This window comes from Candidozyma pseudohaemuli (genome assembly GCF_003013735.1).
Source record: "Candidozyma pseudohaemuli strain B12108 chromosome Unknown scaffold00013, whole genome shotgun sequence".
NCBI classification, from domain to species: domain Eukaryota; kingdom Fungi; phylum Ascomycota; class Pichiomycetes; order Serinales; family Metschnikowiaceae; genus Candidozyma; species Candidozyma pseudohaemuli.
Window position 1 is genome coordinate 321,223 of NW_020194447.1, and position 24,884 is coordinate 346,106.

General features: G+C 46.6%; 5 protein-coding genes across 5 annotated transcripts; 2 read left to right on the forward strand and 3 right to left on the reverse strand.

Moving 5' to 3' along the window:
* Positions 1-544: 544 nt before the first annotated feature.
* C7M61_004327 (uncharacterized protein) lies at positions 545-12,293 on the reverse strand (the record flags this gene model as incomplete). The annotated part of the gene is made up of 2 exons (XM_024859649.1): positions 545-7,377; positions 8,399-12,293. The coding sequence occupies 2 exons, from the start codon at positions 12,291-12,293 to the stop codon at positions 545-547; spliced, it is 10,728 nt and encodes a 3,575-aa protein (XP_024712318.1).
* Positions 12,294-14,040: 1,747 nt separating this feature from the next.
* C7M61_004328 (uncharacterized protein) lies at positions 14,041-15,564 on the forward strand (the record flags this gene model as incomplete). Its single annotated transcript, XM_024859650.1, has 1 exon — positions 14,041-15,564. One exon carries the CDS (start codon positions 14,041-14,043, stop codon positions 15,562-15,564), a length of 1,524 nt encoding a protein of 507 aa, XP_024712319.1.
* A 230-nt stretch (positions 15,565-15,794) lies between these two features.
* C7M61_004329 (uncharacterized protein) lies at positions 15,795-19,358 on the reverse strand (the record flags this gene model as incomplete). The annotated part of the gene is made up of 1 exon (XM_024859651.1): positions 15,795-19,358. The coding sequence occupies one exon, from the start codon at positions 19,356-19,358 to the stop codon at positions 15,795-15,797; it is 3,564 nt and encodes a 1,187-aa protein (XP_024712320.1).
* A 932-nt stretch (positions 19,359-20,290) lies between these two features.
* C7M61_004330 (alpha-keto acid decarboxylase family protein) lies at positions 20,291-22,021 on the reverse strand (the record flags this gene model as incomplete). The annotated part of the gene is made up of 1 exon (XM_024859652.1): positions 20,291-22,021. The coding sequence occupies one exon, from the start codon at positions 22,019-22,021 to the stop codon at positions 20,291-20,293; it is 1,731 nt and encodes a 576-aa protein (XP_024712321.1).
* Positions 22,022-23,090: 1,069 nt separating this feature from the next.
* C7M61_004331 (alpha-hydroxy acid oxidase) lies at positions 23,091-24,224 on the forward strand (the record flags this gene model as incomplete). Its single annotated transcript, XM_024859653.1, has 1 exon — positions 23,091-24,224. One exon carries the CDS (start codon positions 23,091-23,093, stop codon positions 24,222-24,224), a length of 1,134 nt encoding a protein of 377 aa, XP_024712322.1.
* Positions 24,225-24,884: the final 660 nt, after the last annotated feature.

Here is a 24,884-nt window from a genome sequence, read left to right on the forward strand (position 1 = left end):
ACCGTCTCCAGATCGATCAGATAACTGCATGGCTGTTGACGCAGTGTGGCATGGCGGGACAAAATATGCCAACGTCAGGTACAGGTGCAGCTGCGTCAAGCTGTCTATGCCGCGCTTCTCAAGCATTGTGTCTCGTTAATTTTTTCGGATCTTGAGGTGTACCGTCCCGCAGTTCAGGTCCTGACATTAATATTTTACCTTGGCACGCACCCCGTATTGTGAGAGGGAAAAGCGTTACTAAGGTGATGTGATTTTGAAAGTTTGCCTAAAAGTTGTGGTAGATAGAAAGTACTGGGGAGACGGTTGTGGGTGATCGAAGCCATGAATGTACGAGGAGCGGCTGGCTCAATTGCAGTATAGAGGTGTACCACAAGAAAGGCTGAAACCAAGAAAATACGAGGGTGAATCAGATCCAATTGGAAAATGCTGACTCACATCTGACTGTGCTTCTATAGGTGGCTCCGTATTTCCGACTCCAGCCAATCAATGCTACAGCATACTTGAACGAATGATAATTTATTAAGGCCACGATAAAAGAATGCTATCAAATGGCGAGGATCGCAAGTGGAAGGACCCACTGTGCGCCAAAACGAACGTAAGAACCGGCAGCCTCGTAGGTAGAGACGGCTTTTGGTGAGGAATCACCAGAAATGTAAATTGATTCGATGCCAGAAGTGGCATGAGGTTGTGGAGCCAGAGTGGATTCAGCAGCGAGAGTGATATTTTCAGAAACAACGCCGGAAGCGGAAGCCAGGGGTATAGCAGCCAGGGAAATGTCGGCCTTTCTGGTTTCAGAAACTGCATTATCAATTGGGGTCTCCTCTGGTATACCAGCTTCGCCAGTTTGTGCTGGAACGTCGATAGTTGAAGAAGCACGGCTTTGGGTAGGCTTCAAAGTAGAGGATTGCTCAGAGTCACCATTTTGGGTGGTTGGCTGTTGCGAAGGAGAACTAGATTCCATTGTGCCAATTGCAGCAGCAGATATGGTGGACACATTGCCCGAAGCATCGGTGACATAGTCAGTGGTGAAGGTGGTTTCAGCAGAAACACCAGAATCTGAAGAAGCCACGGAACCGTCAGTAGAAGTCAATTCCCCAAATGACGAAGACTCTACATCGGGTTCAGCAGGTGCAGATTCCTCAGAAATTCCCTCTCCAACTGAAGAGGTCGTAAGCACATCTGATTGGGGCTTTTCAACAGAAATTTCAGTTGAGCTGGATTCCGAAGCAGAACCGGAGGCTGAAGGGAAAGACACCTTGGAGGTGATCGTAAGCTCCTTGCTGACAGTAATGGTGACATCCTCTTCAGGAGTTGAAGAGCTTTCAGGGATGGACCATTCTTCTGAAGATGCAGATGCCTCGGCAACAGTAGATGACTCAGCTGAGTCGGAAACCAAGATGGAAGAGCCACCAGTAGCAGCAGAGCTAGAAGAAGCCTGTGCTGACTCTGAGATGGAAGCAGCAGCTGACTCTGTTACCAAGGAAACGTCAGGAGAGCTGAAGCTTGGAGTCCAGGAGATCTCGGCAGAAGAAGGCTCCAGCTTTGATGAGACATATGTTGAGTTAGTCCAAGAAACAAAAGATGCGGATGGCACCAAAACGGAAGAAGCCTCTGGGATGATTTCAGATTCGGAGTCGGTGGAAGATGAGGAGATCTCTTCGGAAACCGAAGTCATTTCACTTTCGGCAGAATAGGTGGAGGAGACCATCACCTCAGAAATCACCTCACTAGCAGAGTAGGTGGAGGAGACTTCACTTTCTTCATCAGACCAAGATGAAACCGCTGTTTCTGATGCCCAGGAGGACACAGGTGTTTGTGATTCAAGTGCTGAGGAGGATTCCGAAACAAACTCCGTTGAGGCCTCCAAAGAAGATTCTGAAACAACCAAGGAAGAAGACTCAGAAACAACCAAGGAGGAAGACTCAATGACAGAGGAGGCCTCCAAAGAGGATTCTGAAACAACCAAGGAAGAAGACTCAACCAAGGAAGAAGTCTCAACCAAAGAAGAAGTCTCCAACGAGGATTCCGAAACAACCACGGAAGAACTCTCAACGGCAGCGACTGATGATGAAGTGACAAAAGTAGAAGTAGTTGTAGTCACAGAACCCTCATCATCGGAAGTAACAATAATCACACCAGAGGCGGTCTCGGTTTCGTTATCCTCGTTGACACCAGTCCATGTCGAAGTGTAAGTAGTCCAAGGAGGAGAAATCGTCGATGTGGTGGTGGTCAAAGCACCTCCATCGTCTGAAGTAACAACGACAACACCAGAATTGACTTCACCATCGTCAGTCCATGTAGTGGTGTAAGTGGTCCATGGGGCAGGAATCAAAGAAGTTGTAGTGGTAATTGAACCCTCTTCATCAGCAGTAACGATTATAACACCAGACTCAGTAGACTCAGAACCGTCGGAAACAGAGGTGGTCCAAGTAGAAGTGTAGGTCGTCCATGGACGAGGGAACACAGAAGTGGTAGTTGTAACTTCACCCTCAGTCTCTGTGACAATGACAACTCCACTATCGGTAGCAGCAGCTCCATCCTCCTCTGTGACCCAAGTAGTAGTATAGGTAGTCCAGGGTCTAGGGAAAGTGGAGGTCGTGGTAGTGATCGAACCATCCTCATCAGAAGTAACAATGATCACACCAGAATCGGTATTAGCAGCACCGTCAGACTCAACACTGGTCCATGTGGATGTGTAGGTAGTCCATGGCTCAGGAATGACAGAGGTGGTTGTGGTAACGTCACCTTTAGAATCGGTGGTAACGACAACCACTCCAGATCTCGTAGCCTCATGTCCGTTTTCCTCAGAAGCCCATGTGGTGGTGTAGGTGGTGAACGGTGGTGGAATAACCGAGGTTGTGGTAGTAAGAGAACCAGCATCGTCAGTAGTAACAACAACAACGCCAGACTCCGTCTCCGAGGCTGAAACCCATGTGGTGGTGTACGTGGTCCAGGGAGCTGGAATGGTGGATGTGGTGGTAGTCAAAAGCCCGTCCTCATCAGTAGTAACAATGATGATACCAGACTCAGTCGTCTCAGAAGCTCCAGAAACAGCAGAAGTCCATGTAGAGGTGTAGGTAGTCCATGGACGAGGAATCGTGGATGTGGTAGTCGTCACAGAACCTTCATCGTCAGCAGTCACAACCACAACTCCAGAGTCAGTCTCCTGGTTTCCAGCCTCACCCACAGAGCTCCAAGTCGTGGTGTAGGTAGTCCAAGGAGCAGGAATCACAGAGGTAGTGGTGGTCAAGGAACCCTCATTGTCGGTAGTCACAACCACAACTCCAGATTCAACTGAGTCGCTGGTCCACGTAGTGGTGTAGGTGGTCCATAGACGTGGGAAAGCGGAAGTTGTAGTAGTCAATGAGCCTTCGCTGTCTGTGGCAATGATAACCACTCCAGAGTCGGTTTCTGGGCTTTCTTCACCAGAAGTCCATGTAGTAGTGTAGGTCGTCAATGGGCATGGAATCACAGAAGTAACGGTAGTGGTGGATCCCTCGATGTCATGAGTAACAATAACCACGCCTGACTCGGTGGCTTCAGATCCGTCAGATTGGGCTGTGGTCCAGGTGGTGGTGTAAGTCGTCCATGGTCTAGGGAAAGTGGAGGTGGTTGTGGTTACCAGGTTTTCCTCATCAGCAGTCACGACAACCACTCCAGAGCCGGTTTCTTCGGCTCCATCGCTTCCAGTGCAAGTCCATGTAGTGGTGTAAGTGGTCCAGGGAGCAGGGATCAATGAAGTAGTGGTGGTAACAGATCCTTCGTCATCATGGGTGACGATAATAATTCCTGATTCGGTTGAAGAAGATCCCTCAGAGTCTGTCGAAGTCCATGTGGATGTGTAAGTCGTCCATGGTGGAGGAATGGTTGAGGTAGTCGTAGTCACGGATCCCTCGTCATCGTGGGTAACGATAATTACTCCAGACTCCGTTGAAGAAGCACCATCAGAACCGGTGGAAGTCCATGTCGAAGTGTACGTCGTCCAAGGAGCTGGAATCAATGAAGTTGTGGTAGTGAGGGATCCCTCTTCGTCATGAGTGACAATGATGACTCCAGATTCGGTTGAAGTCTCCTCGGAATTGGAAGAAGTCCAGGTGGAGGTGTAGGTTGTCCAGGGTGGAGGAATCACGGAAGTAGTCGTAGTAACAGAACCATCATCATCATGTGTAACGATGATCACTCCTGAATCAGTCGAGTCAGAGCCATCTGAATTGGACGAGGTCCACGTGGAGGTGTAAGTGGTCCAAGGAGCTGGAATAGTCAAAGTGGTGGTAGTCACAGATCCCTCATCGTCGTGGGTAACGATGATAACCCCGGATTCGGTTGAAGAAGCACCTTCAGAATCAGTAGCTGTCCAAGTTGATGTGTAAGTCGTCCATGGAGGAGGAATGGTTGATGTGGTTGTGGTAACAGAACCCTGGTCATCATGGGTGACAATCACAATTCCAGATTCAGTCGAAGAAGCACCATCTGAGTCTGTCGAAGTCCATGTAGATGTATAAGTAGTCCAAGGAGCAGGGATCACAGAGGTGGTTGTTGTAAGCGACCCTTCCTCATCGTGGGTGACAATGATAACTCCAGATTCGGTTGAGGAGGAACCTTCAGAATCAGTGGATGTCCAGGTGGATGTATAAGTGGTCCATGGAGCCGGGATAACAGAAGTAGTCGTGGTAACAGAACCCTCGTCGTCATGGGTAACAATAATGACTCCAGACTCAGTTGAAGAAGATCCCTCAGAATCAGTAGAAGTCCATGTCGAAGTATAGGTGGTCCATGGTGGAGGAATCGTCGAAGTCGTCGTACTCACAGCGCCTTCTTCGTCAGGAGTCACGATAACAACACCAGATTCAGTCGAAGAAGATCCCTCGGCATCCAGAGTGGTCCATGTGGTCGTATAAGTCGTCCATGGACGAGGGAAAGTGGAAGTGGTGGTTGTAGCTGAACCATCCTCGTCTGGAGTCACAATGACCACGCCAGAATCGGTCTCCAGGCTCTCGTCAGTCCAAGTAGTCGTATAAGTGGTCCATGGGTTGGGGAAAGTGGATGTGGTAGTAGTCACTACACCATCTTCAGCCGTAACAACCACAACTCCAGATTCCTGTTCACCGTTGTCTGTCCAGGTGGTTGTATAGGTGGTCCAAGGACGTGGAAAAGTGGAGGTTGTAGTAGATGGGGTTCCATCGACATCAGGAGTCACAACGATAATTCCCGAATCGGTTTCCTCGCTACCTTGACTGTTTTCCGATATCCAGGTTGAAGTGTAAGTGGTCCATGGACGTGGAAAAGTTGAAGTGGTGGTAGTGGGCATTCCATCAGCATCAGGAGTCACTACAACGATACCAGAGTCGGTCTCGTCTTGACGATCGCTGTTTTCAGAAATCCATGTTTTGGTGTAGGTAGTCCAAGGACGAGGGAACGTCGAAGTAGTGGTTGACACCGATCCGTCCTCAGCTGGAGTAACAACCACAATTCCAGAATCGGTCTCGTCATTCTCCGTCCATGTTGAAGTGTAGGTTGTCCATGGACGAGGGAACGTCGAAGTGGTGGTAGTCAAAGAACCTTCTTCAGCAGTGACAATCACAACACCAGAGTCTGTCTCTTCGTTGTCGGTCCAGGTTGTGGTATAAGTAGTCCAAGGACGAGGAAATGTCGATGTTGTAGTAGAAGGGGCACCATCAGCATCAGGTGTCACGACAACAATACCAGAATCCATCTCATCGCTACCCTGGCTGTTCTCTGAAATCCAGGTCTTGGTATAGGTGGTCCAGGGACGAGGAAATGTGGAAGTGGTAGTGGTTGCTTCACCTTCACTGCCAGGAGTCACAATGACAACACCAGAGTCAGTCTCTTTTCCATCCTCAGAACTCCATGTTGTAGTGTAAGTAGTCCAAGGACGAGGAAATGTAGAAGTAGTAGTCGAAACCAATCCATCGCCATCTGGAGTCACAACAACTATACCAGAATCGGTCTCCAGGCTTCCGTCAGTCCAAGTGGTGGTATAAGTTGTCCATGGACGAGGAAAGGTGGAAGTTGTCGTAGTAGGCTGTCCATGGCCATCGGGGGTCACCACCACAACTCCAGAATCAGTCTCATCACCGCCTTGATTGTTTTCTGAAATCCACGTTTTGGTGTAAGTCGTCCAAGGACGAGGAAACGTCGAGGTTGTAGTGGTGGGCTGTCCATTATCACCAGGAGTAACAACCACAATACCGGAGTCGGTCTCATCCTCACGCTGGCTGTTTTCAGAAATCCACGTTTTGGTGTAGGTGGTCCATGGACGTGGGAAGGTGGATGTGGTAGTAGTCAAATGCGTAGCAGAATCGGTAGTCACAAGAACCACACCAGAATCAGTTTCAAGCGAGCCTTGGCCATTTGTGGAAGTCCAGGTCGAAGTGTACTCGGTCAAAGTAAACGATGGGGTGGGTCTGATTTCATCAAGCTTACCGGGAAAGTCCATACAAAGACACTGTGCTGGGATCTTGCCGGAAGACTGTCCGTTGTAGGAAATAGAGTAACCCTTGTTCACCAAACGAGACATGTCGTAGCCTTCACCAATATGAAGCCTGATCTGGGGGTGGCCTTCGAAAAAGACGATCTTCAACACTCCATCTTGATACTCTATACCTGTGATTTCTGCATCAAAGCCGATTTCGTTTCCTCCGCCAAAACCAACGACAGTAATGTCTGAACTAGAGTACATTTCAGCACTCAAGTCATTGAAGGAGATTTTCGACGATGGAGTTGCAAGGTAAAGAACCTGGCTTTTGTCGGTCGAGGTCATCTTCAACGAGTAACGGAAGTGGGCATCCTCCATGACAGAAATACATCCGGTACCACGGATACTGGAAGCCTGTCTCCAGTTCACGTTTTCCAAACAGATACCACCGTTATTGACAAGTGGTCCATTTCTTTGCGAGATAAGAATCGCAGAAGCTCCTCCTTCCGCCTGGCGAATGTAGATGTTACCATCGTTTTTCCACTTGTTTTCACCAACAAGAATCACATGAGGAGAATTAGAATAGGAACTCGTACCAATCCACATGAAACCCGTGTTTTCAAATTCCTCAGTATAGAAGGAGTAGGAACTTGGCGTCGTGGAGTCAAATGTATCGAAGTAAAGAATACCGCTGTTCTTGAGGCTGCTACCATAGATGTTGACTGAAGCAGGCAGCTGGTTGGTGGACTTCACAATGAAGTTACCAAGATTGTTTAATTCGCCGTTGATTTTCGTGACCAAACTGTTCTCGATCGTGTAGTCAACGTCTTCATTAATTGTAAGATCGCTGATCTCAAGATTGCCCTGATTGACAACATCAGTATTCTTGGAGATCGTCAAGCCCCATACTGCTGAGAGATACAGGGCCAGTGTAAGCAATCCTGTTGTGGAGAAAAGCCTCATTAGAAGTTGAGTGAAGAGTTAGCAGCGAAGTTTCCGCCTTTTAAATGCTGGAATCGCCATGGAGATTTGTATGAGCATATGAGTTAGCCGATTACCGTAAATGTAAGGTTGGAATGAGCATCTAGTAAATTAATAGAAGTAAATGCACTGTCGATCTCCACCATCCGCTGACTTAGCCCACCATTTGAGCGGGGGTTTTTTGATCCAAAGGGTTTGAATTCTCTAGCAATAACTATACCGTTGAAAAGAGAAAAATTCAAATCACATTCTACCAAAATTTCGAATTTCAATGGGTGAACTTTTTGTGGAGTTGGAATGCTACGTTGCAGCCGGACCCTCGCTTATTATCACGCAACCCATCGAACGACGGCACCGCGATGCTTCGTCAAAACAACAAACTATGAAACGCGCCGATTTCCCAAAACCACAAAAAACCTAGATTTAAGGTTCGATTTTTGTTTCAACCCAAAAGAATTGTCTCCTGGATCTCATGATCTACCCAAGGGTTTCTCTCAAAATGCACCCTGTGAGCGCGATTTAGACCCGTTTGTTTCATGCACCCTCATGCTCGTAATCTTCGATCAGCCACACAACCGTTTTTCTAAACCATGCAACAGAACACTAAAATGGGGCAATTTTTCCCTTGCATCGAAACCTCCACGCCAAGGAAAATAGGGTTTTTGCCTGAGCATTAGCGGGGTCATAAGATGGAAACCGACAATTTGGTCCAATAGCGGTGAAGCGTGGTAGAAAATATTGAGGATATTGTTGCTGCACCATGGTATGAGCGCATATCGGTTTCGTTCATGAGAGGCCTGAATTGAGCCGTGACGAGCCCAATAGGGCACCTGCCTTCCTAAAGTATAACCTCAGAATTTGTTCGGGTAATTCATGACTACACGAAAGTCAAATTAAACATCGTAGCATTAAACAATTATTTACTATAGTGAGGTGGGTACTACAAAAAAAGAAGAGCAAGAGGAAGCACCACCTCCACACCAAGACGGAAAACGGCTCCAGAGCCTTCGAACGTCGACATGCTCTTGGGTGTGATCTCGCTGGAAACGTAGATAGACTCAATATCTGCGGTTATGTCAGAATGAGGAACATCAGTTGAGCCATGGCCAGCATCTGTCTGATGAATTTGCTCTGCAGTCACTGAAACACCAGCAACTGTTTGAATAGTGCCAATTTCATTTGGAGCGGCTTCCTCAACCAGGGTGGCTATTGGCTTGACTTCCAAAACTGCACTGGAATGAGCATCAGCAGATGCAAAATGGTCATCAACGATTCTGGTTGCTTCGCCAGCGACAGTGTGAGGAACATGGCCTACTGGATGTTCTGGTTTCACAGTATGGACCGGCTTAACTTCAATCTCCTGGATTGTCGATAAGTGTGTTTCACCTTCGGCATCCGTTGTTTCACAAATTACAACAGTATGGGTAGCGACAGAGCCCTCAGCGTCAGTTTCACAGACCGTAGTGGTGTAAGTGACGGGCTCAGTTGTTTCACAAATAGTCAGAGTAACCACCTTGTCGGTTTCAGAAATATAGCAGACTGTACCAGTACAATCCGTCAAAGTGGTTGTTTCAGTCAAGGTCGAACACACTTCTTCCGAACAAACCGTGGTGGTTCTGGTGACTTCCTTGGTGGTCGTTGCAACTGGAATTGTCGTTGTAACAGCACCGTTCTCGTCTGAAGTCACAATAACCACATCTGAGTGTGTCGTTTCACATCCTTCCAGATCTGTAGTCGTACAGATCGTGGTGTAGGAAGTAACACACACAATTTCGTCACAGCTAGTGGTCAAGGAGACTGGTGATGTCGTCGAACAGGACTCTGAAGAACACTCCAACGTAGTGGATGTTGGAATTGAAGAAGTCCACGAAACGTCTCCAGATTCCACAGACCTGGATGAGGGTTCAACAGAGCTCCACTCACAAACAGAGTCAGTACATGAAGGGTGAATCTTGCTCAGGCTGTCTGATGTCACCATTGATGAAGAGACATCGTCAGTTGTCCATCCAACACAAGTAGAAGTGGATGTTGTCAAAGTCCCCTTGTCACAGCTGATTACCACGACTCCACTATCGGTTATACATTCTCCGTTTTCATCGGTGATGGTCCATGTGGTGGTGAAGGTTGTCAACGATGTACACTCAGGCCATGACGATGTGCCAGAAATAATGGTTGTGTCTTTTGTAGAAGAGACACCAGGGTAGCTGTTGGACTCGGAAGTCGATGAGGCATCAGGATGGACCCATGATTTAGAAGGCTTAGAGCTCGAGGAGACGTCAGGAACTGGTTTTGAAGACTTGGAGGATGAAAAATCAGGAACCGTCGTGGAGCAGTCGGAAGTTGATGAAACATCAGGGAACGTCTTGGATGGTTTCGAAGATACATCGGGATGAGTCTTGGAATGTTCAGAAGTCAGCGAGACGTCAGGCCATGGTTTGGAGTGTTTCGACGTTGAAGACAAGTCTGGCCATGTTTTTGATGAAACAGCTTCCGAGGCATCAGAACACTCGGAAGTAGACGATACATCTGGGATAGGTTTCGAGGGTTTTGGATGTTTCGAGGAAGAAGACCAGAATGTGACTGAATCGGAGCAATCTGATGTCGAGGAATAATCAGGTTTTGTCTTTGAGGACCTCGAGGTAGAAGAATGGTCAGGCCATGGGTTGGAGGGCTCCCATGTGGACGAGACATCTGGCCAAGTTTCTGAAGGTTTCGAAGGCTTTGAAGAAGACCATTCTGGAAGAGTATCAGAACAATCAGAGGTTGAAGAAAAGCCTGGCACTGGCTTCGTAGGCTTCGATGCTGAAGAGTGGTCGGGCCATGGTTCTGAAACATCCGAGGTCAACGACACACCAGGGTCAGACTTTGAGGACTTGGAAGTTGACGAAACATCTGGATGCGGCTCTGAAGGATCAAAGGTGGAAGAAAGCTCTGGCCATGTTTTCGAAGGTTTGGAGGTCTTTGAGGTCTCTGTCGAAGACTTTTCGTGCCATGTCTTGGACGACTTTGAGGTCCACGGATAGTCAGACCACGAATCTGAGAAATCCGATGAGAAGTCTGGCTTTGTCTTTGTAGTCTTGGACGAGGGGTCAGGCCACTTATCCGTGGTCTTTGATGTCCATGAAACATCGTCTGTCTCAGAGCAGTCTGAAGTCAAGGAAATATCTGGGAGCGACTTTGACGCCTTTGAACTGGAGAAATCAGGCCAAGGCTTTGAGGACCAGTCAGGATGCGTTTCTGACGATTTTGTAGTAGAATGGTCTGGCCAAGTCTTAGAGGGCCTTTCGTGGTCGCTACTTGATTCTTCAACGGTTGAGGAGAATTCTGGCTTGGTCTTTGTGGTTTTCGAAGTCCAGGACTTTGAGGGTTTTTCAGTTTCTGAGGGTTTTTCAGTTTCTGAGGGCTTTTCAGTCTCTGAGGGTTTTTCAGTTTCTGAGGGTTTTTCAGTTTCTGACGGCTTTTCAGTTTCTGACGGCTTTTCAGTTTCCGAGGCCCAGATCACGGAAGTGGATGTGGTAACGATACCTTCGGAATCCGTTGTAACCACTACGATTCCTGAACCTGTGGTTGGTTTGCCATGACCATCTTCGGTAGTCCATGTCGTGGTGTATTCGGTCAAAGTGGGAGAAGTGATATGAGAATGGTCCCAAGTCAACGAATCTGAAGGCTTCTCTGGCCACGTTTTGGAAGAAAGCTTTTCTGAAGTTTCAGAAACTTCCTCAGAATGGTCCCAGGACTTCGTCTCGGTCGTGGATTTAGAAGTCTTGGACCAAGTGTGTTCCAGGGTAGCTGGTTCTGAAACTGAGTCTTTTGACGATTCAATGTCTGTCAGGACCTCCTCGGACGTAAATATTGTGCTAGCACTCTCAATAGTCGAAGAAGGCAAGGCCACAGTTGAAGGAACGGGAAAGTTGCCACACAGACAAACAGAAGGAATGTTGGAAGGTCTTTCACCCTTATGGAAGATTTTGGTTCCAGCTCCAAGAACACCGTTGGTGTAGAAACCGTTTTTGTCATAGCCCTTACCAATGTTGAAACCTAACTTGAACAAGCCGCCAAAAAACGAAAGGGTCAAGACTTCTCCGTCATAATTATGGTTTGTGAATCCCAAGTTGACGCCGATCTCGTTACCACCTCCAAATCCTCTAACCTGGTAAGTCTTCGTACCAGTGATACCTTCGGATAAACCCAAAACGGACAACTTAGATGTGGAAGAACCAAGGTTAATTGTCTGTTCAGGATCGACACTCCAAGGACTAGTTTGAAGCTGGAGTGTAGCACCTTCCAATACAGATACACAGCCAGTTCCTTCAATACTTGTGGTCTGTATCCATTCAACATTTTCCAAGCAAATTGCACCCCGGTTTTTGATAGAGCCGGCTAGCTGTGAGATTGTGATAGAAGAAGGCTCTCCTTCAGACTGACGAATAAAGATGTCTCCAGTATTTTCCCAGTTCGTAACCGATCCGAGCGTGACTGGCAGTAAAACTGAGTGGGAACCGATTCCAAACCACATGAATCCAGAATTGGTGAAATCGCCAATTGAGCTCAACCTAAAGTTACTAGCGATTTTGGAGTTGAGAGAGTTAAAGGCAAGCTTTCCTTTGTTAAAGATGGTTCCAGACGTGATCGATACAGACGAAGCTAATTGATTTGTCGAAGTCACAAAAAATTCACCTTCATTGTATAAATTTCCTCCAAGAGCAGTGAGTAGATTGTTAACAATTGAGTAGTAGACGTCCTTCTGTATAATGAGATCCCCGATCTCCAAGTTGGGCGGGTCGATTTCTACCGTATCCTCAAAGATAATCAAGCCACATATTCCAGAGACGTAAAAGGCCGCTGAGAGCCATCCATGAAGCGAGAGGAACCTCATCAGTGGAGAATGAGGTCCTAGAGAGATCCAGAGGTTTGGTTTTATAGATTGTGCTTTTTCGTAGTGGTCCGTTGAATCATGGCTGTAACAGGTGCTCTGGTGGTTCTACGATAATTTGGAGCACTCCTTTTTGGGATCACTCGATAAGGATAATGCAACTTCCTTGGGGGAGGTCTAGTAATGAGGCTCACTGATGCAAGATCTTCCGAAAACCGGACTTATCCGGATCAAGCACATGTAGACCCAATTTTTCAATCCATCTTGCCAAGCAGAATATTATCTAGATCTTAGTAATACTCGTTTCTGCCAAAAATAACCTCATTACGAAATCACGCAGTTTATCCGGCCAGAATCTAGGCCAGATATCGGCCAACTTCAGATAGACTTCTGAGACTCCTGCCAGATACGACGCCCCATTTGATCTAAGTTCCACAAAAGCAACCCATTCCCACGAAAACACAACCCAATAAAACCGCCTATTTGCACGCACACGAGGGTCTTTTTGGGTTTTGCAACTGCAACCTGTGCATAGAAAGCGTCGGTGCATCATTGTAGATGTACAGCAACACGAGCAACAATAGCACGCCATGAGAGAAATAGTAAATGTGAAATATAAGAGTTGCAACATACTGGGGCTCCTTCCGTATCTGTTGCCGGATCAGGGCTCTCAATCCGTTTAGATCCTCGGTGATAGGAGGCTCATTCCAGATCGGCGGGGCAAGGGTAAAACCCCCACAGTGCGATATAGAGGAAGCAGGAAAAAAGAAATCTCTTGGTTCATGTTACATCAGGAGAGAAGTCCGGTATAACGCGCTATATTAATCCGAGAGACGAAATTGCTCACTGATATGAAAAATTTTTTTTTCTGGGGAGCAGGCGGAGTGAATCCGGAAAACGCGATGGAAAGGCGACCCCACGGCATCGTCACCAAGCTGGCAAATCAAAGAACAATAGGCTTCAGCTCGAAGCCCTGCTTGTGTGCAGGCCAGATGCCTCTAAAGGAGAAGCAGATGGGGCAAAAAGGGCTGAAAGTCTTCGGGCAAGGATGGGGGCACACGGCTTAATTTGTAGAAATTCTCCGGTGCCTGCCAATGTCAATAGATTCTCCTTGCTCTTCCATCTCATCGGCAAAATTTTGAAATTCGGAAACACGTCAATTGAAGCGCACTATGCGGGTCAAGAAAACTCGGATGGAAAAACGCTGGTCGTAAAAACATAGCGCGGCTAAAAAACCGCAGTGACTCGCCCCACATTATACTACATATGCGAAAGTTAATGTTTCACAACTAGATGGTCCCCCAGGGACCCTTCCCCGAAGCGATTTCATGCCCTTTAAAAGCAATAAAAAAGTCCGATGGCAGAGTTTTTCCAGCGTGGGGGTCCCGACATACCCGTGCCGATATTTTTTCTTGATGGGTTAGGAACGGAGCTTGGCGACCTACACCTAGACATGCCGACCCTGTAGCAACATGCTTTTCCTCTCTTGTCGCCTAGGCGCCTACCTCGGGGTGCATGGTGCAGGCGGCCTGGGAGTTGTTCCGTAAACGTTTTGACGTATAAGAAGCTAGTGCCCCACGGTGCCCCCACACTACCCCGCATACAAGGCAAAGGCTGTTACGAGTGGTTGCATAATCCTGAAAGTGTAGCCTTCCCCAGGTATTGCACCCGAGGCACGGCGTTCTGCTTCTGGGGTATAAATTGCAAATCTTTCCCTCCTGAAATCTCTAATCTTATCAATTTTCTACTCATGGACAAGGTTGAAACAGGCTCTGTGGAGAAGCCAAACATCTCTCACCTCGAGAGTAACATTGAGACCGACACCAGAGATGCGTTTGTCGTGGAGAAGCCCGACCTGTTGAAGCAGTACTCGGAGGAGGAGATCGATGAGTTCCACAAGAAAATCACCAGAAAGGTCGACTTGCGTTTGATCCCCATGTTGGTGCTTTTGTACATTTTGAACTACCTCGACAGAAACAACATCGCCAGTGCGAGATTGGGTGGTTTGGAAGAAGACTTGGGTTTGGTGGGTAACGAGTACCAAACATGTATTTCCATTCTTTTCGTCGGTTACATTCTTATGCAAATTCCAGCCAACATGTTCTTGAACAAGTTCAAGAGACCTTCTATTTTCATGGCTACCATCATGGCTGGTTGGGGTACAATTTCCACCTGTACTGCTGCCGTGCAGAACTTCGGTGGTTTGTTGGCAATTCGTTTGATGTTGGGTTTTGTTGAAGCTGGTTTCTTCGGAAGTGCCCTTTACGTCTTGTCCTGCTGGTACACCAGAAAACAGCTCAGTTTCAGAAACTCCTTGCTTTACTCTGGTTCGTTGCTTTCCGGTGCTTTTTCCGGTCTTATTGCTGCCGGTATCGTCGACAACATGGACTACCTCCACGGTTTGAGATCTTGGAGATGGTTGTTTATCATTGAGGGTGCCATCACCGTTGGTATTGCTCCTTTGGCCTACTTTATCTTGCCAGACATGCCCCACAACTCCAAGATGTTGTCTGACTTTGAGAAGGACGTTGTCTTGTACAAGATCAGATGTGAAACCGGTCAGGATGACTCCGATGAGGAGAACCAGGAAACCTACTGGGGTGCTTTCAAGCTCGCCATTTCCGATATCAAGGTCTGGGCCTGTACTGGTATTCTTTCTTGGTTGGTTTCTGCCGCTGGTGTCACCAACTTCTTCCCATCTATCGTTGAGACCTTGGAGTTCGACCGTGTCATCACCTTGTGTTTGACTGCTCCTCCATATGTTCTTGCGGTTATCACCACTTTCCTTTGGGCTCTTCACGCCGATAAAACAGGAGAGCGTTTCTGGCACGTCATTTCTCCTATGGTCGTTGCGTTGGCTGCATTTATCATCGCCGTTTCCACATTGAACACTGGTGCAAGATACTTCTCCATGGTGATCATGGTTCCTGCCATCTACTGTTCCTTCACCACGATTTTGTCCTGGATGTCCAACTCGTGTCCTCGTCCTCCATTGAAGCGTGCTATTGCGCTTTCTTTGATGAACTGTTTGTCCAACTCCGCTTCCATCTGGAACGCCTACTTGTACCCATCTTCTGCTGGTCCTCGTTACACCGTCGCCTTTACTTGTAACTGTGTTTTCGTTGGTCTTGCCATTGTGTGTGCTGTAGCTTTGAGATGGAGATTGCAGGTGTTGAACAAGAGAATCGAGAACGGTACGATGAACTGGGAGAAGGAGCTTGGTAAGGGTAACGACGGTTCTGAGGTCAAGGACGACTTCAGATTCTTGATCTAGGCTGGCTCTAAAGGGTATATATTACACGACATTTATGATAATCTGATAGAAACTGAAGCGTTGTAGAGACTGGAATCTAGAGTACATGGCTTAGCTGAGTCCGATTCGCCTATAATGCACGGTAAGCCTCTCTCGTATGTGACTACAAAAGTGGTTATTGAAATGCAACGAAATTAGTCTATAATTTGCCCATGAATGGACCAATCTATAATTCTATAACTTCCGCCTGACTATGTGTTTGCTTTGATCAAGCGGTGAAACAAACTGTCCTTGTTCAACAAATTCTCTGGAGTATCAAACTCAACAACACGGCCATCCTCCAACCCCATAATCTTGTCACTTTCCAATACAGTATCTGTTCTGTGAGCAATCGTAATAGCAGTCTTATCCTTGGCCTTCTTCCGGAGAATCTCGTGAACAAGCTTATCTGTTTGAGTATCGACCGAGGCTGTTGCTTCGTCCAACACAAGAATACTGGAGTCCTTCAAAAAAGCTCTAGCAAGGCACAAAAGCTGTTTCTGTCCCGCAGAAAAGTTGGACCCGCTTTCGCTTACTTTGCTGTAAAGGTCAGTAATGGACTTGTCCAAATCAACATCCCTGAGCACTTCTAGGATTCTCCCATCCAGATACTCCTGGAGCGGATCGATGTTTTCTCTGATGGTGCCCAGAAACAAAAAGGAGTCTTGCGGAATGATAGCCAAATTCCGTCTAAGGAAGGTCAAGTCAAACTTTTCAATGTCAGTGCCTTCGATCGAGATCTCACCCTCCGTTTTTTGCAACATCCTGAACAAGGCAAGTATAAGAGAGCTTTTTCCAGCACCCGTTCTTCCGACTATACCGACTTTTTCTCCTGACTTTATGGAAAACGAAATGTTCCGAAGAACTGGGGCACCAGGGTCGTACTCACCGGAGTAATTGTCGAAGTGAATACTTCCCCCTTTCCATCCAGCTTGAAGACCGTTTATTGTTCCCTCGGGTTCTAGATTTGCATATTCTAGACATCTTTCCACAGTCACAAATTCTCCATCCAATCTGGAGCTTATGCCAATGAGCCCTCTCAAGGAAGACGAAATGGAAAAAACGTAGCTCAATGTAAAGCCAACCATGCCTCCAGATGTGCCCTTCCACAGAAGGTAAGAAGAAGCAATGAAGATTATCGTGGTAGTCAAGAACTGCAATCTCAAGCCCAACCACTTGTCGACGTACGAATTCAAATTCAGCACCCTCTGTTCGAAATCTTTGTCCGCATAGCAGATCCGTAAAAACCTCTCTTCCTGGCCATAAGCTCTGACTGAATCTGCTCCCTCAAGGTTTTCCTGAAGAAGAGAAAGCAACGGTGCTTTGGTAACTCCACTGAGCCTTCGAAACTCACGATGGGCCACTAAGTAGACCAGTTTTAGGTGCCAGTAAGCAAAAGACAACACCACAAGAACAGGAATCACCACAGGAGATGAGTAGACTAGAACAGAAAGCGAAAGTGCAGCTGAGGTAAAGTGACGAGTCACTTGAAATATCATTTTGGGAATACCGGTTTCAATTTTGGGAATATCGACAGAGTACCTTGAAGTAATCCTTCCCCTAGGAGTCTTGTCAAAGAACCTCACTGATGTGTGAACAAGACCCCTAGTCATATTCCTGAAGATCGAGGCAGCTCCGTTGAATCCCAAAGCACATATAAGGAGCCAGCCTCTCAAGAGCCCTATCAACTGATCACCCATGCCTATAACTGCATAACCGGTGATATAAAAAAGCGGATTATTGTGGTTGTCACCCCACTTTTTGAGCCACAAGTCTGTAGCGATTTTCAAAAGGCTGGTTACGAATGTGAGAGCCACAATCAGGATCACCACGGGTGTGGAGCAGGATCTGAAGTAGGCAGCATAAATGTCCCACAGAACTTTACCTTTGGCTGTTTCCTCGTGCAACTTTCCTTTGTAGGTTAAGAAATGCTGCTCAAAAGGCTCGTAGTGAAACTCGAGATCTTGCTTCACTATGGGTATCGTGGTTGTGCTTGCAAATTCCTGCGCTTGTTTGACTTGCACATGTTCTCTTAGCTTTGGCGAATTTGATATGTTCCAAATCTCATCGTAGCTGGAATTTTCAACCACATGCCCGTCTTCAAGGAGGTAGATGCGGTTGGTTTGGCTCAAAACTGGAAGGTTGTTGGTGGCTAGTATAACGGTTTTCAGACTCAACATCCCGCTTTTCGAAAACACCTCCAGTATGAGCTTCTGACCCACATGATTATCAACAGCAGAAAGAACGTCGTCTAAAATGTAGATATCTGCTCCAGAGTATAACGCCCTGGCTAAGGAGACCCTGGCCTTTTGACCGCCTGAAAGTGTAACGCCCTTTTCTCCCACTATAGTGAGGTCGCCATCTGGAAACTTCTCAATATCAGTATTGAGCTGACAGGCAGATATCACGGCTTTGTATGTCTCTTCCTCGTATTTCAGCCCAAATTGTATATTCTCTCGAAGAGATCCATTCAATATCCAAGGAATTTGACTGACATAGGCGACGGATCCGTTCACAATAGGTGGTTCTCCATCTAGTTCGCCTAGTATAGCCGAAAGAAAAGCGGTTTTTCCCGATCCTACTCTTCCCACCAAAGCCACAAACTCTCCTTTATTAACGGAGAAGTTCACATCATGCAAAGCGGGCTTTTCATCCCAGAAAAATGAGCCGTGAATGTGGATGGCATTGTCTGATTTGTCAGTCCGCTTCTCATTATTGAGTTCTTCACTATCCAAAAAAGTCATCACCTTTTTTAGTGAAACCTTGGCGTTCAGAACATGTGTCATTAGCTGCGGGATCTTTGTGACGGGCGTCAGAAGCACATTAAGGAGTGTGATTGCTGGAAATATAACGTCAGCGGTCAATGGCTTCTTATAGTAATAGGTGTACCATGAAAGTGTTGTAAACGAAACAAGAAACGGCTGTAACAGCCAGAAAAAATTCGCCACCCTGTTCCACGTCATCTTGGAGCGTTGAATTGGAATCTCAATCTTCTCCTTTACTTGAAGAAGTTTCTCCATAAGAACCGTCTCCCAGGTATAGAGCTTGAGTAACTTCATGGATGAGAAAAGGTCACTAACAGCCTGACTCAACTGGTCTTTCAGGGCTCTCAGTGCCTTAACATACTTTGTGACGATGCTGAGAATGAACGTATTCAAGGGTATGAAAACGCCGATTATAACTAACCCACCAAGCATTGCGTTTCCAACAAGCTTCCACAACGAAAACATGCAGAAAAGAAGCTGCGCTGGAGCCGTCACGAATTCTCCGGATCGCTTTACGATTAGTGTAATTTTGCCGATATCCGTCGTTATTAGGGTATTGATCTTTCCGGACGGATACTGCTCTCTGGATTTGCGGGACAATCTTTGGGCTTTTTTGAATATGAGGGACTCTAGGCCAGCGGAGATCTCATATCCAAGCTGTGATCCCTTGAATGCTTCTTGCGCTCCCAAATGCGTTATAAGAAGGAAATCAACGTAAAGAGCCAAGGAAAGAAGGACTCCGTGCTTGGGATCCAGACCACTGTCAACGGTCTGGATGATTTTCCGCAAGATGTATGGTTTCAAGAACTCCAAGGCGTAGCGAAGCCCCTGAAGCGCATACGTGGACAACAAAGTCCTGTAAAACGAAAGAAATAGCGCCTTGATGAGATTTTGGCGGAAATTCTTCTCCAACGTTTTAGCGGCTTTTTCTGAACTGAAAGTGAAGTCGTCTTTCAAATCCTCGAGCCTAATGGAGCCCGTTCTGTAGCAATTGACAAACGCCGGCGTCATATGGGATAGCGTGGCTTTTTGAAGAAACTCTTTCACTTCTTTAAAGGGGAATTCGACCACTGCTAAGAATACCAGTACAAGCGTACCCTTGGTGAAACCAGAAAGCACGGCATCTGAAGCCCAAAGGACCGAAAAGACAAGGCGCAATGGCCAATAATACATAAAGGGAAGAAAGCAATACACAGTCAACACATGAGGTATACTGCTTTTCTTTATGCTTCTGGCCACTACCAATGCTGCTATAACTGCCCTAGGCCTATAGGGGGGAAGGGAAATAATGAATAGCAATATTGCCAATGCCAAAAAGTGCCATATGTTAAAGTCTTCAGGAGAAAACAAGTCCTCGGGAGAAAACCTCATTGTTGAAAAACTGAAGAAGTATGGAAACTGGGGGTCTGCAGGCTTTATGTACTTGACGTGCCGTGCGGCTCGACGCAGGTGAAAGAGCCACATTCTTATCGCACCTGTGATAAGGAGGACTTGGTGAAAAGGTTTTATTTTGGATTCTACATTTTTAGAATTTATGGCCTGTTTTTGATATGGGGGGAATGCGCTTCTTTTGTACCTTAAAGGCTGGCTTTTATAGCACCTAATTGGCCAGTTTTCAAAGCCCTCGGTCCAATCATAAGCCGATATCCAGCCGAATCTCTAAATGCACATACAATTGCTCCACACAAGACTAAACCACTTTGAATAAAATCAATAGAATGTGGTCTTCTCTCCAATTTGATGAAGTCGGTATTTTTAAGAATTGAAATAAACTCAACCTCTCCCTTGTCAAAGAAACCGTAATCCTTGATGCCGACTTTACCCATTTTGCAGATACACCCTCACCACTCCTTAAACAGTGACGACACAATCTGCAATAATAACTATACTTGCCTAAGCCTCGTACCCTGATTCGAAATCTATTATGTGAAATGCTATGTACTTTAGTTCGAGTTGACCTTGCTGGCAAGCTTGGCTTGCTCCACTAAATTCTGTGGAGCATCCTTGCTGTCCAAGAGAAGCTCGATCAACCTGATCCGGTCGTTCTTGTTGAACTTGTCGTCGTTGAAGAGGTTTTTGAGTTCGGCAGCCTCTCCAACCTTCAAGGACTCGTAGTGCTTGGCGCCAAAGGCAGGCAAGAGCAATTGGTGGTCCCACAATTGGATCTGGTTGTAGTCCTCTTCAGGACCGTGGATCAACTTCTCAACAGTGTAGCCCTCGTTGTTCAAGATGAAAAGATATGGATGCAAGTCGTTTCTGACCATTGTGGAGATTTCTTGGACACTCATTTGCAAGGATCCGTCGCCAACAAAAAGGATGACTCTTCTATCTGGGTTGGTCTCCTTTGCGGCAGCTGCAGCACCAAGAGTAGCGCCAACAGAGTAGCCAATGGATCCCCAGAGAATCTGCGAAATGCCAAAGACGTCTTTTGGAAATCTGGTGCTGATGATACCGAAAGATGCAGTTCCACTTTCGGTGATGACGATATCCTCGGGCTTCAAAAACACCGACAAGCGGTTCCACAACCACTTTTGCGTGATCTTGCCGCTCTTGTCCATTGGTTCAATGCTATACTCATTTTTGAAGTGATCATTGGTGTCGTGGTGGGCAAGAGCATCCTTCAATTCAGGCAGCTGGACAAGAGCAGTGAGGAGCTCCTTCATGGCAAGGTGGTTATAGAAGGAGTCGCCAATGATGGTGTGGTCGGAGTGGAGTTCGATGAAGTTCTCGCTCAAACAGTAGGAGAAAGCACCGGTATTGAAGTCACTGGGCAAGAATCCCAAGGAAATAACGAGGTCAGACTCCTCCACAGACTTCTTGGTGTCTTCGTACGACAAAGAACCCACGTAAATGCCCGTGAAACGCTTTCCGTTCTCGTCGATATTTCTCGTACCTTTGGCCATAGGAGCAGTGGCGTACTTGAACTGTGTAGCCTCAATCAACGCAGCTGCCTCCTTGGTGACATTGTATCTTCCACAGCACACGTCGACGATGATCACGGGGTTCTGAGAGTTTTTGATCATTCCCAAGATTTTCTCCAAAACCTTCGCTTGCACCTTGGGGTCGTTCTTGAGGGGAGACAAGTCAAGCGGTTTGTCCAAACGCAGCTTTGGAACCTGGACATTGACCATATCGGAAGGAAAGCCCAAGTAGCCTGGTCTCTGGTGAATGTAAGCTTCTCTAATAACTCTATCGATGACATCGGGCGCCAGAACCGGGTGATCAAGAATACCATCGGCCTGAGAGATGTTATCAGCCATCTTGTTGAAAGCATCGTAGTTACCCTCACCCAAGGTGTGGTGCAACAACAACTGCTTCTTCTGGGCCACCAACGAAGGGTATCCCACAATGTGAAGCAAACCAACGTGCTCAGCGTAAGAACCAGCGACACCGTTGATGGCACTGAGTTCACCAACACCATAAGTGGTAACAAGAGCACCAAATCCAAGACCGTTTGTACTGGCGTTACCTCTAACTCTGGAGTAGCCGTCAGTGGCATAAGCAGCGTTCAATTCATTGGAACATCCACGCCACTTCAAGCCTTCCACCTCGTTGATTTTATCAAGAAGCGTCAAGTTGAAATCACCAGGAACGCCAAAGATGGACTGCAAACCGATGGGTTCTTGGTGGAGTCTTTCAAAAAGGTATCTTCCGAGGGAGATGGTTTCGGACATTCTGCTTATAGCTGTGAATCAGGGGTGGAAATACCCCATCTTATATGGATTTCTTCTGTTCCATAGTTTGTACATTAGCCGTAGTTTCAATAACCGAAAGGAAGACCTGCTGGAACCGAGAGGTGTAAAGCCGAACTAACCGAGGTTTGTATGCAGTGCGGTCTTTTCGGAACACAGAGTATTCGGCCATTCTGACCCGTAAATTATGTCTTGGCTTACACGCTAAGTCTCTCCTAATTTCTGTCATGTCATTGAGCTACTAATCCTACTTTATCCGAAGAACAGGCTGCATCAAACGGAAGTATGTCCGTTTATTTGTGTGCAGAAATCTCGGGTAATCCAGATCCCCAAGGCATGGTCACCAAGGCTGCAAAATACAAAAATTGAAAAAATGATATTATCGTAAGAAGCATCAAGTGGATGCCTTTGAATTACTTATAGCGCTGTTGACCTTGTGGTTTTCAAAAACGCACGTTTACACAACCGCCCGGTCAATCCAATCTCTCAGCGACATCTCCAGAAAACGATATTGATCGTTTTACGGGTGTAAGTGTCAATTGAGTTATCTTCGGCGAAGTTAATGGTAGTGGTACCGAAAATCAAATGGTTCTTCTATGCGGCAATGGTACATGCATGTAGAGCTCCAAGAGGTCTCAACGGCATCATCAAGAACTACTACTCCACAAAATTGCAACCACTTTATTAAATATTGTACTTCTTGAATATTTGCGCTTCTTAGTAAATTATCCAAAAAAAAAAGTATTTCCCTTTCATCCAGACGAACAATTGTCCACTACCCATAAACTCACATTCCCCATCGAATATTCTCAGCGCCTATCTTAAAGTCTATCCGAAGCGGTTGTTTGCGGATATTCCTACATGTCTGGTTTTCGGATAAACCTTGGCTGCTTTGTGGTAAAATAACCTGTCAAGCTCTCCAGCAATGCTATGATTAAGGTTTAAACTGGCTTTCGGTTCAGGTCTGGATGCGGGAGACACGGATCCGAACCAGGGGTAGAATTCTATAAATACGGGACCTTTCGAATAGAATGGCAAATTCTCCATCACCATGAACCGGGCTAAAACCTACGATCCAAACGTCGTCTGCATTGCAGACTTGAAGAAGTATGGTTCTGAAAAGCTTCTTCCCATGGCCAGAGATTTCTTCAACGGATACGCCATGGAAGGCAAGACGTACCGAGACAACATCGATTCCTACGATACTTACAAAATTTGTCCTCGTGTGATGATTGACAACAGCACCGTGGACACCACCACCGAGTGTTTTGGTGCAAAAGTGGCTTTTCCTCTTGGTTTCTCGCCTGCTTGTTGCCATAGGTTAGCTCATACGGACGGTGAAGCTGGAACTTCTCGTGCAGCTGCAAAGAAAGGCGTGAATATGATCCTTTCTGGTTTTTCGACCACCCCTATTCAGGAGGTCATTGAAGCAGGCAACGGCAGCCTGAATGCTTATGCTCAGCAGTTGAACTTGATGAAGGACGAAGAGGCAAACTTGGAGATCATCAGAAACGCAGAGAAGTGCGGTTACAAGGCCATTTTCATCACCGTAGACACCTCCTGGTTGGGCAGAAGACTCAATGAGTTGAAAAACGGTTTCCACCTTCCTGACCATCTTGGATTTGCCAACTACCCTTGGATCAACAGAGACAAGATGGAAAACTGCACCGATCAGAGATCCGCTTTTGACACCACGCTTACCTGGGAGAAGGTGAAGTACTTCAAGTCCAAGACCTCCTTGCCTATTTGGCTCAAGGGCATTCTCACACCCGAAGACGCTGTTCTCGCTGTAGAGGCTGGTGCTGATGGTATTATTGTTTCCAACCATGGAGGAAGACAGATGGACGGGACATTGTCGACTTTGGATGCTTTGCCTGATATTGTGGCAGCCGTGAAGGGCAGAATTCCTGTTCACATCGACGGTGGTATCAGAAGAGGAAGTGACATTTTCAAGGCATTAGCGCTAGGTGCTGACCACTGCTGGGTTGGTCGTATTCCACTTTGGGGTCTTGCTTATAAGGGTGAAGCTGGTGTGAGTCTTGCACTTGACATTCTCTACGACGAGTTCCAGACCACTATGGCGCTTGCCGGTTGCACTAAGGTGGAGGATATTGGACCGCAGTATTTGGCCAAGGTTGGTCTTGATGGCTCTGTGAAGCGGTTGAAGGTGGCTGCAAAGTTTTGAGTCCACTCAAAGGGTAACCTTTTTTATAGAATTAGCCTGAATTATGTGTTTTGGTTTTCTAAGCAGATTGTTGGGGTAGTTTGTTTGAACGCTGGGAAACAGGGATATTTAGAAGATTCTGGTGAATGCGATCGACCTCATAATCAATAGTATCGTGGCAAGGTACAGCCAAGAGTAAGTTTAAGCTGACTAGCGGAATGCTTGAGCTTGATTTTGGGCTATTGGTGCAGAAGAGGCTTTTTGAGCTCGTGTATTTACGAAGCTTCTTGTATTGTTCCCAAGGGGGGTAGTAGGTAAGGAATGAAATGTAACGTGGATTCAAAATTTTTAAAAAGACTTTCCTACTTTCTAGCCGCCATAAATCACCAACTCGACATTTCCTTAATTCCCTAATTTTTTAATCTCCATCAAATTACCTCCGTGATGTACCAGTAGGATAAACCACCAAGAAACACAGGACTCCACCTCGCGACGCGAATGCAGCATTAGTACGGCTGCAAAGCCTCCCTGCAATGTCGAGACCCCATAAGCCAAGCTATTAAATGACAAAAAGTGTTGATGACAGGCAGATTTTGTGACATCTTGCTTTTTTAGTGACCATCTACATATAGCCATTCTCAATCCTCTTGACTACTTCTCCCTTATCAGTCTCACAAAACC